The sequence below is a fragment of the Drosophila guanche genome, unplaced genomic scaffold (assembly GCF_900245975.1).
Source record: "Drosophila guanche unplaced genomic scaffold, DGUA_6, whole genome shotgun sequence".
NCBI lineage: Eukaryota > Metazoa > Arthropoda > Insecta > Diptera > Drosophilidae > Drosophila > Drosophila guanche.
The window spans coordinates 12,995,243-13,012,765 of NW_022995743.1; the positions used below are offsets into that span (position 1 = coordinate 12,995,243).

Genomic DNA, 17,523 nt, shown 5'->3' on the forward strand with positions numbered 1-17,523 from the left:
ACGATCGGTTTGGTTAAAATAATTTATTGTTTTCGGAATTGGTTTCAAAGTCAAAGTAAGTCAACCGATTACTTGATTTGATGGGAAAAAATGATAATAAAAAAGGGCTTAACTTAGTTTTTATGCATTAATTGTTTCGCTTGTCTGTTCCGTTCAGATTACAAATCAGACGCCATTTGAAGGAGTCCTCTCTAACAGTTTCTACACAGATCCGGATCTAAACTCCTACCGCAATCTTCTGGTTCCTCGCTACTATTAATCCTGCCTCCTCCTGACTCGTGTTTAGTTTTGAAACAGTTTGTTTGAATTTTGGCAAAATGGCACTAAATCTTCAAGTTTTTCGCGAAATTCTCTTGTTCCTACGTTTCGATGCGGCTTCAGCTGGGGTAATTAAAGGGTTTTGGTTATGGGAGATTGGGATATTGGGATATTGGGGCGGCGGCTCAATCAGTGGTAAGTCCGTTGCTCTCGAAACGGCTGCTAATCGAGCTCTGTCTCCGTCCGGCAGCGTTGCCCAGTTTCTGCTGAGTTGTCCCCCACCTGGGAGGCGACTGCAACAGGATTAAGTACAACATTTTTGCAGCTATTTCATACATTTTAGTATAGGGTTTAGAGTATGGAATGGAATTGTTATTTATCATTTACTCTTTTCTCATTATTATTTTTGGATTGAAGTATTTCTCAGTTTTTGCTTTCAGTTTCCTTTTCATTTTCGCTAATACTTTTGCTCCTGACGCTGGCGGTGGGGTCCGACAACGGGTTCTGTGTGCCTTCATGCGTTCGTGTGTTTGTTTGTGTGTGTATGTGTGTGTGTGTGGGTGTGTGGGTGTGTTCCATTGGGGGGTGGTGACCATTTTTGCTTTCCACTTGTTCAACTATCAATAATCTTATAAATTAGAAAAACAGCGCAACTCGACTTGGACTTCCGCCAAGTCCTGCCCGGAACTGCGATGACGATGGAGCGAAGGACCTTAGACCTGATTGATCGGCGCGTACCGGTGCACCTTTGGTTGCTTCGGCTCCTTGCTGGCGGGCTTCACAATATCCTCGCTGAGCTTTTGGTAAACGAAGGAGTTCTTCGAGGCCAGCAGGGCCATGCGGTAGCGTTCGCCGCGCTTTCGCAGCACCATAATGACGACCTTGGCAATGGCCAGCAGGATAAGGACCACGCACGAGACCACGAGGATCATTGGGATCAGGAAATTGTAGCCGCCATAGTAGATGTGGCCGCGCTCAATGAAGATCTCCTCCATATCCGAGTCGTCGTTGAGCACTCCGAATTTCTCTGAAACGGAATTAACGGAATCTAAGGTCAGAGGCCACTCCATGTCTGAGTCAAAGTTTAACTCACCCAGCAGGAATTTGTCACGTGTCTCCTTGGACATGTCGATCTCCTCCACCTTGAGGCCATGGTTCTTCAGTTTGGGCTTTAATTCCTTCTCCAAATACTTGTCAAAGTCGTTCTCGGTCTTGGTCTTGGTCTTTGTCTTATCCTTGGCATCCTCGAGGCGCTCATCATCAGCTGCGTCGTCAGCGTCATCGTCGTCGGCGTCGGCGTCATCATCATCATCGTCATCCTCTTCGCTGTCATAGTCAATCTCGGCGTCATCCTCCTTGTCCTCTCCGCCGTTGTTTAGATCCTCCTCAGCACTGTCCTCCTCCTTGGCACTGGCCGAACCCTTCAAGATCTTCTGCATGCTGCTCAGCTTGCTCTTGTCCAGCACACTCTTGTCCAAGACACTGAGCAGCTTCTGCTCGTCCTCGTCCAGGTTCTTCTCGCTCTCCTTCAGACGCTTCTCCAGCTTCTGCTCCGCCCTGTCGGCCTTGGCCATGGCCCCTTCCTCGTGCTTGCACACCTCATGGGCCAGCTGAGCCCAGCCTGCCTGTGCTTGCGTCTCCAGTTCCAGGATTGTGGCGTCATCCTCCAGATTGGCCAGCACCGGCATCTTCTTGGGCGTCATCTGCATCTGCAGGGTCACGTAGCTGATAAAGTCCTGGAACTCGGCGTTGCACTTGAGCGGGTTGCCGTTGATGTCGAGGGAGCGCAGGTTCTTGAAGCTCTTCACGTCCGCCGAGGAGATCTTCTTGATCAGATTGCCGGAGGCGTTGAAGCTGCGCAGACTCTCGAAGATCTTGTAGCCAACGCCCAGCTGCCTGTCCGACAGGAGCGTGGTCAGCTCACAGTCATTCACGTCCAGGGACCTCAACTGGTGCAGGGGCATGAACAGGCGCACGGACAACCGGCTGATGGGATTTCCAGCCAGATTGAGCTTCGTCAGCTCGTTGTTCTCCATGAAGGTGAGATCGTCGAGCTTGGAAATCAGATTGTTGCTCAGATCCAAGTCAATCAGCTTGTTCAGGGTGGTGAAGATCTCGCGCGGCAGATGATTGATGTTGTTCCAGGCCAGCTTCAGGGTGGTCAGGTGGGGCATCGTCGAGAAGGTCTTGTGTCCCAGAGGGCCAATGGCGCAGTTGGAGATGTCCAGGTAGTAGACGGTGAACTCCCCGTTGTAGCTGAGGAAGCCATCGGTGGGCAGCTGGCTGAGGCGGGGATTGTCGTTGAGTCGGATCACATCCAGCTCGGAGTTTTTGAAGAAGAGCATTCCGGATATCTGGTCCAGCTCGTTGATGGACAAGTCGATGTGTCGCAGGCTCTTCAGCGTGAGGAATGAGTCCGGCTGGATCTTGGTGATGCCGTTGCCCTTCAGGTTCAGGTTGGTCAGTCCAGGCATCTTGTCGAACATGCTGTGGTGCACCTGGACAATCGAGTTGAAGCTCAGATCGAGCTGCTGCAGCTCCTTGATGCCAAAGTGCAGGTCGCCAGTGAAGGCGTTGTACTTGAGGTGCAGTATGGAGAGGGTGGTGCCGTTGAAGATGCCACGGGGCAGCTCACTCAGCGAGTTGTATGAGAGGTCCAGCTCCTCCAGCGTCTCCACGGGCTCGAACACCTTCTCGGGTATCTTCTTGAGGTTGTTCTGGGCCAGGTTGATGAACACGATGTTGGACAGCTTCGAGAAGGCCTTGGGGTTCAGCTCCATGAGGTTGTTGCGCGATAGATCCAGCTCTTCAATGCTAGAGGACTGAAACAGAGGAAGAGGATCAGTGGCGGATCAAAGCAGATAAAAGATCTCTCTTGGAAAACCCACCTTGAGCAGGTAGTGGAGGCTAGACATGACGCTCAGGTCGTTGCCGGAGATGGTCAGCATTCGCATCTTCTTGTTCTGGGCAAAGGTGTCCGGATTGATGATGGCCAGACCCACATCCGTCATATTGACTGCATACAGCTCCTCCAAGCCGTGGAAGGCCTCCGGGTGCATGTACTCAATCGTGCAGTTGGCAATCTTAATGGAGGCGACAAACTTCAGGCCCAGTCCCTGGAAGAACTTGGGTCCCAACAGAATCGGGTACTTGGGGCCAACATTCGTCACCACCAGATCGGTAATGTCTGATCCGAACTTCTGGGTGCCGGGATCCAATCTGCAACATTTCGACACTAATCATCTGGAATCGCTATAGAGAGGGATTCGGACTGACCTGCTGCAGGTGGCCACCAGGTAGCTGTTGACATTTCGGGAGCAGACGCAGTATCTGGGACAGGGAACATTCTCGCTGAACACAACCTGCTCATCGTCGGCCAGGTCATCCGCTTCCCCTTGTGGCACATTGTCGTCGTCGTCGTCGTCATCATCATCGTCGTCGTCGTCGTCTCCGTCGTAGTCCTCGTAGTTGGAGTCGTCAATGGTGTTCTCCTTGGTCTTCGACTCGGCGGAGACCTTCACCTGAAGGAGCAACATCGATTTATAAATACAATTTGGATCCTGCATGATTCAAATTACCTTTGATTTGGTGGCGGTATTTTCCACGATGGGCAACAGCTTGGGCTGGCGGGTGGTGGTGGAGGTTCGGCTCTTCTTGGGACTGGTACTGGTAGTCGTCTCCTTTTCCTCATCGAAGTATGTGTAGTCGTCCTCGTCGTAGCCGTAGTTGTCGTCATACTCCTCGTTCTCATCGCTGCTGGTGGCATTCATGCCACTCTTGCTGACGCTGTCGGTGGCATTCTGCGACTTGGGCAGCATCTTGTTGAAGCGCGGATCCTCGGCCAGAGCCAGGCTGTGCTTGGAAGCCTCCATCAGGTCCTTGAGCGTTTCCTCGCTGATGGCCTGCTGTGTGGTCGCGGCCACCGCCTCCTTCTTGGCACTCTTCGTGGTCGTGTCCACTGGCAGCTCCTTGCCCCTGGGCGTGGAGATCTTCAGGCTGCTCTTCTCCGCCACATTCACATCCTCGCTGGAGCTCAGCTCGTTGTCCATTATGTCATCGTGGATCAGGTGGATGCTCGGTTTCAGGGTGCTCGAGTGGCTGGCCCGTAGCGCCCCAAGGCACACGACCAACAACAGCACCAGTCTCGCCTGGCGACCCATTCTGAGATTAGCGGATGAGCAAACTGCAATGGACCAATACGATTTTTGTACAGTAACTACGCAAAGTTGGGGGAAGGCTGCTTCGGTTTGCTTCCTAGAAACCTCTACTGGCTCGCAGTGCGACGACTCACAGCCTTTAACGGGAAGCACATTGGGGCCCACAATCTTATCGGTAATTGTTGAATGCAGATAAGCAGATAAACATTTATTGAATCAACAACGAGAGCGCTGGAGCTGGCAGCACTCATTGCTACACTCACTCCCCCTCAAATACAACACATTATATCACTCATTTTACCAAAAATTCAATGCATCATCAGCGTCATCATCATCATCGTTGCGGAGTTACTTCAACACTTGAATGAATGTTGACGCGATGGATTAGCACCCACCCAACCCCGACTCAGGCTCCGACTCGATAGAGTTGACATCATTCGCAGGCGCAATGGAAATGCTAATTTCATGAACAAACGCAAACCCAGGAGGAGAGTTTTGTTGCCAAATGTTTGCTTATCGTTGAATGGCTCCATGATTCCACGGCCTGATAAACAAACGTCAATGATTCTTTAAGTGTTTCAAACACGTTACTCAGAATCGGGGAAAGCAGTTGGCACTTTCGGATCCGTAAAGTAATTCCCTTGCCACATACCTTCAAAACTTTACAGTGTGAGTAATTCTCATTGAAGATCTACAAGTTCCAACTGCAGATCTGCGGAGGCCCAGTCACAGTCTCAGTCTCAGTTTCTGCTTCTGTTTACTTATTAGCCGGAGTCTCGGGCCTTGTTTGCCCTTTGATTATAGTCCACTGACTTGCGTACTCTTCCAAACTGATTGGGTAATCAGAATCGGTCAAGCGAATTGACGTACTTGTATATGCCAATCATTGGCACAGAGGGATCCAATCCGTTCAGACCAATTTGCCGTAACACGTTTTCCAGTTTTCTTGTTCTCCCAGAAATCCAGAACCGGCCGATCGAGCGACACATGAACGAACTCTCTCAGACTTATGCAATATAACTCGTAAATGAAATTCCAATTCCATTTTCCCTTATGAAGTGGTGTGGATTCTGTGTCGGCTTGGAGCCTTGGAGTATTGGAGCTCGCCTCTCCTCTGTTTGCCTACGTTTTCATGGCAAAGCAAATAATTCGCAATGCGGTAAACAAAGAGCTTTCGGTTTAATTGTTGTGGCCAAGAACGAGGGAGGAGCTACGATCCCAGCCTGCGATCGGGCATTGTAGGGAAATGCGCAGTAAGCGAACTTGGCAACAACAACGAGCGAGCACAGTTATCTAGTCAATATATGACCATATATGAGTGGATAAATGTTCATTTGTTCGTATGCACACACACATATATACCATATATAAGTACACTGGAGGAATGCCATCGAATACAGCGCAAAGAAGTTCAAAAGATGGACCAAAAAGAGGATTCATTGGGAATTGCCATTTAATTTCTTAATGTAAGTCGCCTTTTCTCTCAGTGCATTTGTAGGAGCATTTAATTAGATATACAAACGCAAAGCCAGACAGAAATTGCTTAGCCAGGCAGCGCTTGCCCCGGCTCAGTCCCGGGATCGGGATCGGGATCGGGATCGGGGCACTGTCTGTCTGTCTGTCGCACAGAAATTTTGTGTGTGGGTGTCAAGTTGAGTGTTTGTGCAACGATCTCTCCAAGCTGTGGGTGCCTGGCTCTCTGTTAGAGCAGCAGCAGCAACTGCAGCTGAGGCCCGCATTAAACGTGTTTAGGTCTTTTGGCTAACATTTCATCGAGTCACGAAAGATTTTCTGAGGCAGACAAAATTTGTGTTGGCCCGCGAGTCGGGCCAAGGCGCCGCCGACACTCCAACCATAATTAATTCCATTTCTGTCATTGCAACGATATGTATACGTGTAAACGCCGATATTCCTATACATACATACGTGCACGCTGTGGATACATGGATCGTATAATGGCTGCGTTGCGCTGCGCTGCGTGTGTGGAGACGATGTTGTTCAAGTTTAGAGAGTAAAAACCGGTAACTGGCGCTGGCGCTGGCACTGGCACTGGCACTGGCCATACTTGTACGTGTATTCAAATCCGCCTCAGAGTCGGAAGCCCGTGAGTCAACGAGTTCATCATGTGGCAGCAGCTATCTGCGCGTAAACCCATACAGATTAGCTAAGTTGGGAAATGGGTCTAGCCGGAGTACTCCCTTAAGCTTCCCCCTCCCCCCAAAAACAATTGAATTAAATGGCTGTGAGTGGCATTTGCTGTAGTGCATCTAATTAAATCTGGGTCCCACAATCAATTAATATACAATTAATGGGAAATGCTTTCCTGGAACCGCTTTCTAGAACACTTTGACATTCGATCGAGACTCGTGATACACTTTGTTTATGTTTTTTGCGTGTCACTGTTTATAATGGCTGTTGTAACCAGACACGGAAACAAAACGGAACAGAACAGAACAGTGTGGAGCGGTTTGTCCAAGGGCTATCCATACTTCCATAAAGTATCGCATATCCAACTGATTCTAAACTCTAAACTGAAATCGTGATATGTACCAGCATCGTTTAACTTGAAACATAAACATATTTCTATTTGATTAGTGGGGGGAATTTATTATGGTTTTTAGTTGATTTTTTCTGCTTTTTGGCTTGTTTTTGTTTTCAGTTTAGCTTTTTATCAACTGGTTGTGGCATCTGGTCGGGTTTGTCAACAGATTTGAATGATGGTCTCCCTCCCTTGGGGTCTCGTGTTACACAAAAATGTCATGTGGAGCTGCAGAGCAGCTGGGGACTGCGGCGACTGGACCAGGGACCTGGGACCCATGGAAAGTTATCGAACTGTGGATGGGCGCAGTCGGTTGGAAATTGGAAACTGGGCGTGACCCTTGGCCACTAAATATTATGAATTGTCTTCTCTCCCAGAGAGACAGAGAGTGAGAGAGAGAGCAACGGGATCAAGAAGGTCAGCTAATGAACCCCTGAACATCGAATATCGAACTCAGGTAGTTTCGCCTTGACTCCGACTTAAGAGCCACACAGAAATCTGTCTTTGGCATTACCCAGAAATACCCAAAAAACGCTCTCGATGAGCATGTGTGTGCGTGGGTGGATAATGATTGAGACGTCTGGGTAAAAATAGCATTCCATCGTTAGCAGGAAGTGAAACGAGAGGAAGAGACAGACATCCGAGTAGGTAGAGGATCATCTGTTGTCCCTGTTAAGGATAGGATATCGATGCATGGGAAGACGGCGAAGAAGACCGACTGAAAACGGAAATAACTGAGGCAGAGCCTCGGCTTGATTAGGGTGAAACCGATTCGAACTGGAAGTATCTGTAGATCACGACTCAATCACATTTGTTTGACCGATTCATTAGCATCACGAGTGCTGTTTATGGTTTCATGATTTTTGCGTAAGGAGCCGCCCCAACGCCCAAATGTGCATTCTCACACAGGGGCAGAAGGCATGTCCTGTTCGAGTGACGCCATTCTGGGCACATCATTTCTGCAACATTAATTTCTGCTTGGCCAGCAAGTACAATGGCAAAAATTGCCCAAGGGGGCAACATAAAGAAATATACAAAAATATAAAAAATGCCGACATTTGACCACAAACACAAACACACACGAAGATGGCAAATACAGACAAGCAAACACACACACACACACACACACATATAATTCCACATTGGCTATAAAAAGGGGGAACTGTGTGGCTTCGAAAGATGGTCAGACTGGTTTATTTTTTGTTGTCGGCTGGAAATTGCGACTCGAAGCAGCTGTGACGACCGCAGCCAAGCGGAGTGTAAGCCAAGTTAGCCCGGTGGCTGGCAGTGGCGGTGGCGGCCAAAAGTCAGACAGATGACTTTTCGAGTTACGAAAATTCTGGCTAAAAGCGATTTCAATTTACCCAGCAATTACAAAGAGAGAATTTCTGTGTAAAAAGCTTAAGTGCCACGACAAATCCTATTCATATATTTGTATTTGTATTGAAAGTTTTTTGAACTTTAATCATGTCGCTCTCTGCTATAACCCAACTAAACTGATTAGCTATGATTAAATGCAGATTAATCAATGCGACACTTTGGTTAATAATGCTAGAAAATTGCGAAGATAATCTTAGAGCGTGACAAAAGAATCGCATTTCAAACAGAGACTCGTTAGAACGAGGTGAAACGAGTTCAGATTGTACAAATCTCTTTGTACATATGTATATTCTATCACAAAGGAACTCCAGCTGCGGAACTGAAAAGTGCAATGAGTATAAAAATAATGGTCTTACTTTGCTATGTCTTTGATATATTTGTGCAACGTTTGCAGACCTCTGCAAGCTCATTAGCAGTGAGTCCCTTCTGAATCTTATATGATTGCACAAGGGAGTTCACATATCATGATATGATACCGATACGACTGGCCGTCTTATATGATCAATCAGGCTTAATATTTCCACTGTCCAGCCGAAAAATGAAGCTGATAATGTGAATTTGTTGTTATCTGAGACCTGGCCTGGGCTGGGGGCTCAAGGAAAGAGCCTGGAGTTCAGGGCGAGTATTGAAATGATCGTAAATTAATTTCAGCCATTCGATGGGGAAATTTATGTCTGCTTCCTCACTACGGGCTGCAATTGTTCTTTGTTTATACAGATATCAGACACATATGCATGTACGAGTATATATAGCACCGATATTGAACAGGAAGCAGTGTATAAATTAAGAACTTAAGGGGGCATTCAGCATCGCCAGATGATTAGCCGAAACCGGCTCAAACCAGGTGAGGGCGAGAGCGAGGACGATGTTGCGGGCGGTTCATTAGCGGGATATGGACAGGCTGGCTTCAGTTCCAGTTTGGTTGGTAATTCAGCATTAGGTTGTGTCTCGGATCGGTTGGTTTTGGCATGGCCTGGCCCGGCCCGGCCTGGGATGGCACAACTCTGACAGGGACAGAAATGAAAAGCGCTTTTCATTGTTTGAACCGACAGAAGCAGAAACCTGATTTGTGCCCACAGTAAAGTGCGACTTTTGAAAAACATTTTCCCCACTTTGTTGGCACGTTAAACTTTGCACTCCGTTGGGGCTTTTGTTGCAAACAGAACAAAGGCGGGGTAGTTGGCGGTTGGGACTACGGCCATCACGTATTGTTTTATCGGAACGAGTCGGTTTAAAAACGAGTCGTATGCGAAGTACATGGAATTTTCACAGCACTGAGACATCTACACACACACACTTAAATATGTATGGTTGTATATTTATGAAGTGTCGGGTCCTGAGCTCTGAGTGGCATTGAGTTCGACTGTCAAATTGCTGACATTATCACAATTTGTGGAGACGAATACCGCGCCCAGCCCAAGAGCTGCAATTTGCGTCACACATTTCGCTTTTGAGGTGCGGAAAACCCCCCTCTCTCCCCCTCTTGGGTGAACCGTCTCTGCATTAATTAGGTGGAAGAAAATCGAATTTCAAATGCAATTCCAGTGCTCGCTCTCGTTTAGGCGTCTGCCAACGTGGCCTGCTTCTGGCCACATTCCATACGGCCCAAACGTGCACATAGGCACGGGCACGGGCACAGGCCCGGGCACAGGCACATACTCCACTGAGTCACTGTAGGCCAAGAGTCTCTGCATTTTATCGGCATGGCAATGGGTGCTATCCAAAAGCAGACCCCAACTCAGACCAGACCCTGAACCGAAAGCTCTTGTGCTGTGAAATCGGCTTAAGTTTGGAAGCCTGACTTATGGAGTTGAGCAAACGGAGTTACAGTAATATCTTCAAGGCCCCCCAAAGAAGCTCAGTCCCATTTGACTTCCCGAGCGCCCTAGGCCCCTCTTAGCCAACAGTGCTCTTCATACAGAGTATTCAAAGTTCGTCCCCCGATGGTCAGAGTGTCAGAGTGTGTCCGATTACGAATGAGGTGAAAGTTGCCCTCAAGAACTGTCGCCAAATGGGGTTTTGGTCAGGCTGAAATACATATGTACATATGTACATACTTCCTACTGTACCATACATCAAGAATGGATTGACAACAACTTGAGCTGGAACTCTCTTCATCAGCTGCATATGGGATATTTGTGGGCCAGGCGGTGACTAATCATTTATGGCATCTGATTAGAGTTGGCAAAAATTGATTAATCTCCCGCTGTTTCTGTGTGCTGTCAGGCTTGATTGATTGGATTCAGGGTTAAGGTAAAATGTCAACGCATTTTTACTTTGGGTGCGAAACACGAGTAGAACCACAGCTGATTAAGGCCACACTGCCACTGGAACGGGCACTGGCACTGGCACAGGCGACTGCGAAATTTCATGCTCAATTAAGCAGGGAAAAAGCTAAGCTAGTTTAAGAGAACTGCATTGGGTGCCCCTCCAATCTTGGTTGGTATTTCGACGACTATGACATCATTGTGTGTCCAAGCAGTTAAAACACGAAGCTGGATCGTTAAAATCACTCAAAATAGTTTGCTTTTTTCGCTATTTTCGAATGACAGTCATGTGCCAAAAGCAGAAGCCAAGCTCCCAAGAGACTTATTACGCATCCACCGCATGTGCCGACACTTAGGTTCTGTAAGACTAAACTCAGTTTACCCACACACACGGCACTCTCGACATTAAGTGGTTCAAGCTGCTAGTTGCAGTTGTTGCTAGATGTTTGTCTGGGCACTTAACAAAAAAAGATTTGATTTGAGAGTTAAGTATTCATAATTTTCCTGCGTGGAGATGGAGCGAGGCAGAGTTAGCTGCCTGGATCTACGGCTGTGTTGATACAAGTAGTATGTGTGCAGGTATCTCTGGCCAATTACCAGCCATGAAACCAGCCAGAGCAGAGAGTGATGTGACCTCATTAACTCCACTCGTACAACCACACACTCATACAAACACTCACACTCAGACGCGCACTCACACAGAGAGACACCGAATAGAGTCAAAGTCTGAGTCGGAAAATGAAAATGTTTGCTTTTGGCCTTTTATCTTTATAAATACGTTTATGGGGCCGGCTTATGTCGCGATTAGATAATGCACCAGAGCCGACAAGTGGCGATATAATGGAGAGGAGAGTACTCCCTGCAGTGGTAAGAATGCCTGTGCCACAGCCCCATTCCCTTATCCACAATTGAATCGAAATTTGCATACATGAGCGTTTGCAGGGAATTCAAAGAGCACAGCACACCTCTAGAGTCTAGATGATTACGTCTGGAAAACCGAGTCGCACCTCAAAATCAAATGTATTCATTGAGCAGATCGCAGAGCAATCATTTCAGAATATTTCAATTTAAATTCCAGCTTCGTTTTCACCGAGCCACAGCCAGCGACAGTAGGTATAAAAATAACATTAAAATTGAAAATCGATTGGAACTGGTTCTGAATTATGCATAGAAATAATTTATTTATTTGTATTTTAAGTTTTTTGAGAATATTTCGTTGTTTCTGTTATCTGCACCCCTCGTTCAAATCGAATTATGGCTAGTTGATTAATTGGCGGCCATTTCAGGAAGCTTTTCGAGTGGATTATTTGCATATAATAAACATTGTATGTGTGTTTATCGGTTAATCCTCGTCCACAAATTTCGGTTTCGAGAGCGGAAAACAAGCTTCTATTGGTGATAAAGTGGCGTAAAGTGTTTTCCAATATTTCCAAGTGTTATTTGACCATCATATGTATATGTAGTATGTGCATATGTATGTTTGTACATATGTATGTAGATTCGTATGCAAACAACATCATGGTCGATCTATTGCTCTCTTTTGCTCTCTCCCACCAGCCCTGCTGTCGCACCTCTTTCTGATAGTTTTGTATTTGTTTTTTTTTGCAGCAACGCGTTGAATTTGTGATGAAGGTGACTTCTTTTTTGAGTAAATGCATTACCGGTTTGTTCACCCCTTTCCCGCACTCTGGCCAACCCTCCGCCACTCACCCATTCTCCCCTCCCAGCGAGAGGCGAGCACTCCAATCACATACAACAAAACACACGACACACACTCACACACACACACACACACACACAGGTGTAATCTTATCTACCTCTCTTACTCGCGTTCGTCGCATGTTTTTGTTGTCTCTTAACTGTTTCATTTTCTGCCTTCTCTTCTGCGTGTTTTCAATTCTCCGATTCTCCCTGCAGGGCAACAACTGCATTAGCCTGCGACATCTGTGTGTGCGTGTGGTGTGAGAGTCTTCCTGCTCTGCTCACGATGCAGCTTGTGGATGGACTGCTTAATACAAATGGGAGTTTAGCTTAGCTGTTGATCAGCGGAAAATGGCTAAGATAATTGCGACTCGGGTTGGAAGTTTATATGTCACCTCACACAAAACACACACAGAGACGAGCAGCTGCATCGCTGGGTTCGGCTGACGGCTGTGTGTGTGCGTGCCTCGTTATGTTTTTCAGAGATATGGCAGGTAAGCAGCAATGAAGCCACAGGTAACGATACACAAACAGGCACACACACACACACACACATAGTCACAGACAGACTGAAAGATACGCTCAGCGAGTGAGACAACCACTTGGTGTAGAGCCAGCCGATTTGCTGTTGTCCCACTCACACTTGTACCCTGCCATGACGAAATCCCATCCCTCCTCGCTGGCGGTGCACTTTTTAAAATGCTCCGACTCTGGCTCCCAACGAAACCTGCATCCTATCTGAGGAAAAACTCACCTTTTGGAGAATTCTGCTCGCTGATGGCTGCGGCTCAAGAATTGAAGTTTAAGTTGAAGTGGTATAATCCAAGTGTTAGTATTTTCGCTAAAAGAGACACACAAACTTTAGTGGAGATTCGCTAGACACCGCACCTAGAGAGTTCTCTTTTCGGCACAGCTTATATTTCTTTTGATCAATAAATTTTCGATTAAGTCAGATTTTGCCGCTCTCCACGAACTCAAATGCTGATCACGTGCCCTGGCCGTTAATTCTGCTTAATTGGTGCTAACTTGTTTCAGCTTTACCGATTTCGTTGACTCGTGCACTCTATCTACCGCGTGTATATTCCTGTTAGTATGCGATCAACACCTGTTGAAGTTTGAAAATCAACTGATCTCGCCTCACCGCTTAAACGCCATAGGATGGTATGGTTTCGAAGTGTAGTGCATGGTATGGCTGCTTGCTTAGGTGGGGATAACTCTGCGATCGTCCACTCTTTCTGGCACTGGTGGCTCATTAAGTTTCTTTAATAGGCGAATAGGAATCGATCGATCGCTCCATACATTACTATCGCGACGTCGTAAATACAATCGGCTCCGAAACTATACACATATATTTCCACATACATACATTTATACCGCATTTAATGGCATATATTGGGAACTCAAACTGAGAGCAGCCCCTGGAGTTGACCCTACCACGTAGTTACTTACCATGGAATACCTCTCTCTCTCTCTCTCTCTCTCTCTCTCTAACAGCACATCACACACACACACAAACGTAAAAATCTTTTATTTCTCGCTCTCGCACGCAAACAAAAACACATTTGTGTGTACCATTTAAATATCGTTTTTAAATAGGTCCCTCTCGCTCTGCTTTTTGGGGACCTAAGTAATGTCATTTTAAAATACTCATCTTGGAAAAGCATATGTTTTAAATAAATAATATTAATATTCATAATTAGATTCTACATCTTTTAAATATTATTTTTATAAGGCCCGTTAAATCTTCGAAACTATCATCAGACAGTGGTGACCGACTTTTTTAGGGGGTAAAGTTCATGGAACACGCATGTAGAATTTTATCTTCCAGTGAATCTTCAATCAAGTTGCGTCACAATAAAACTCTGCGGTATCTGTGCTGCTGAAATGTATCGAACTGTAATTCAAACGATTTAAATATTATTTTACGGAAAATATATATATATATCTGTATAACTATTATTATACGCTTTAATGGCATTATTTGCCTATTTCGAATGGTTTTCACGGCAGTTTCTCCACAATCCTCAGATGCATCACACCGTAAGCCACACACAATGGATCTACAAGTGACGCGGATTATGTTTTTCCTTTGGATATTCGTAATCTTTAGGAAAGGAGGTGAAGTGAACTGCACCGGATGCCACTATTTCAGCTCGTACTCGTACTTATAAATGTACTTAAGTTAGACTGGTTTGGAGCCCTCTGCTTCTGCCAAAACATGAACATGTGTTTGGCTGATATGAGCACAAGAAAATCGTTCGAGGAGCTCGAAAGTAAAGTTCTGGACCGCTCAGAATATTGGTTCGGATTAAATGGATATGAGAAATTGGATTTTAAATATGTGCCCACCAACTCACCCAAAACTACATGCCACCTCAATCTGAACTTGAATTCTATTCCTCGTGCGGCTTCCTACATCCCATGGGCAGTGATTCCTACAGCATAAAGACAGCAAATTGTGCGCATCATAAAAGATTTGTATGCACCCCCTCTTACATCTGCAATGGGCTTAAAACAAACAGCACCTCAGTGAACCACTTTGCTAAGGAATTGCAATTGACCTGCCACATCAGCGATAATGCACATTGTATACTTGATGTTTGAAGCCCGCACCAGCCTTTCGATACAATTTCTTCACTTCATCAGCCTCATCTAAAAACCATAATCATCTTGTCACAATTTTCATTGTCGTCCATGCCCGGCAACCTAAATCTAAATCCCAAAGTCTAAAAAAGTCAATACAAAAGTGCTATAAAACCGCAAAGTTAAAGAAGAATTCAAAATGGGAGAAAACTTCAGGTTGGGGCGCTATATGTTGAGCAACGTAAATATCATTACCGCGTCCGACTCCAAAATGAACGTTGTGCAATTCAATTCTGTCAGTGTGGCAACGCCGTGGTGGCAGTCAGCCGCCATCTGACGGCAGACCTTTCTGTGATGTAGAGTTCATGTAAGAAGCATGTAAAATGTGGAATTTTAGTGTCATGTAATGTCATACGAGAACCGTTAAAACACAAATGACTTGCCTCTGAAATAGTTCAATCTTATCGAAAATGGCTTCATTTATTGGATCAAATGTTTTGTTTTTGTGGCTCGTCATGGAAAAGCTACCAGAGTATAGCTACAAATGTGGCAATTAGGTATATTTTTTCATTGTCTCCAGCTTATAGTTGTACAGAATCCATCTCAACAGTTTCATACTCGGCAGATGTCAGATGTAATACTCACCACGGACGTAGATGACTGGTATACGTTTTAATGACATTTTCTTAAAACAAACATCACCTCAGTGTACCACTATGCCAAGGGTTTGCCTTTGGAATGCCAATTGAGCCAAAATGTACTTGATGTTTAAAAGCTATCGATTTATTAATAAATTTTAATTAATAAATTGTGTTATTTTAATTTATTAGTATTGTATTGTAATTACACAAAAGTGTATTGTGTGACCCATCTATTATTTCTTATACATTATAATTGAATTATTTTTCGCACAACAGCTCACACATTTTCGAATTTTTCTCAAGCTGGAGTTTATTTTCTTTCAGAACTATTTCCAGATAATTTCGTACGTCTCATTTAGCTCCGCCCTCATGTTACGATCTTCTATAGTTTTTGTATTTTCTTACTTTTCCACCTGAACTTCGAACTTTGCTGAAACTATTTTCAACAGCAAGAAACATCGAATCTGAGTTGGGACTCTCTTTTAAATTCTAGCACCAAAAGCCAAGGGAATATTTTTTGAGCGCCCGACCCCAAGTCAAAGGGTTAAGTCTGAAAAGTCATTAAATGCTTATATCATTGTAACAGTTCCTGCTGGCAGAAGCAGTTGCTAAAAACATTGGAAATGTAAGCTTATTTTGGAAGAAATTTCATAAAAGATCGTTTCCATTGAATGTCAAAAGTACCCTTTGTACGAGCGATCCTCGACAGCCTAAAAACGAATTGAAAATAAATGAAAGTCATACTGCCAAAATTGGTAACTGGTCAAAGCATGGTCTGGATGCTGTCGTTGCTGCAGTTTTTGTTGTTGTTGATGCTGCTGCTGTCACGCAAACGTCAGCGGAGCAGTGCGGCCCCAGAGTAAGCCTCCTCTCGGTTTGTATTTCTGTCCGTCAGTCCACCAGTCCACCAGTCCGCCAGTCTGCCAGTCGATTGCCAGTTGACAAAACATGCGCCTGCGCAGTTTTCGCCTTCACATGAATATTTTCTTGTGAAAAATCTCAGCTTTATGTTCGACTTGGTCGGTCGTTGCCTGGCAGCGTCTTGATTGTATGTCAAGGGGGGGAAAGGGACTCCATGGCATATGGGCGGCTCTTGTATCTAATTAGCAGACTTCTGATCTGTATGAAAACTTGAACTTTAGCCCAGTGTCCCTGCCAGGGGGAGAGACGATTCATATTCCCCCCGTTGACTAAGCCACTGCGATGGGCATGAATAATATCGCAGAAAATCGAAAACGAAACAAAAATCAAGGAGGAACGCAGTTTGCAATGCCAGCACCAAATGCAGCGAGCGACGCCACTGGGGCGCTGCTGGAGCTGGGGAGCATCTGGGGATGTGGATGGCGATGCCTACGACGATGGCGTTGAATGGCGACCAGTTGATGGGTGTGCTGTGCGTGCCTGGAATGGCAAGGGGGTTGGCGTGAGAGGCTCATCAACTGTAATGATCCTTTAGTTGGATTCTGGCTGACTTTTCTAGGCCCCAGCGGGGAGACGAGACTCTAATCAGCCTCCCAGCTGACCTTGACCCAGCAAAACGCTGGGACGGACCTGCCACAACGGTAAAGTCAGGTTCATGTGCCCCCTTCGGGTGGCGTAGTCTGCCTAGACAAAGAGCTGGCAACAAGAAACCTGTCTCAATCTCGCCAAGATGAAGATACAGGGAGGGAGGAAGAGGGAGCACCGCGACCAATTTGGTTAGAGCGGCCTTCGCTTGCGCCGCATCCCCTCCCCTAGAACTTTGTGGCCTGATTACCATGAAGCTGACTCGCGTCTCACTCGACTAACGAGGCTTGTTGCAAGTTGATTACGTTGATTAGCGACCACCTGCGAATGCCATTTGGCAGTGCAACAGTGCCACAGTGCCACAGGCAAGTGCGTTCTGCTTTGGCTCTTTAGTCTGATAAATCGTTTTCGCTTATCTAGGAAGCTGCATAATGAATCTCGGAGAGAGTATTTGTCTAATTAATCAGGGTTAAGAGTATTTGTCAGCTGTC

General features: G+C 46.0%; 1 protein-coding gene across 1 annotated transcript; it reads right to left on the minus strand.

The window, feature by feature from the left end:
• Positions 1–685: 685 nt before the first annotated feature.
• On the minus strand, positions 686–13,470 carry LOC117592388. Its single transcript, XM_034286102.1, has 7 exons — positions 13,344–13,470; positions 13,057–13,143; positions 3,837–4,441; positions 3,535–3,779; positions 3,147–3,477; positions 1,352–3,080; positions 686–1,285 (listed from the first exon to the last, which is right to left on the minus strand). The coding sequence occupies exons 3-7, from the start codon at positions 4,416–4,418 to the stop codon at positions 972–974; spliced, it is 3,201 nt and encodes a 1,066-aa protein (XP_034141993.1). The 5' UTR covers positions 4,419–4,441; positions 13,057–13,143; positions 13,344–13,470; the 3' UTR covers positions 686–971.
• Between the last annotated feature and the right edge of the window lie 4,053 nt (positions 13,471–17,523).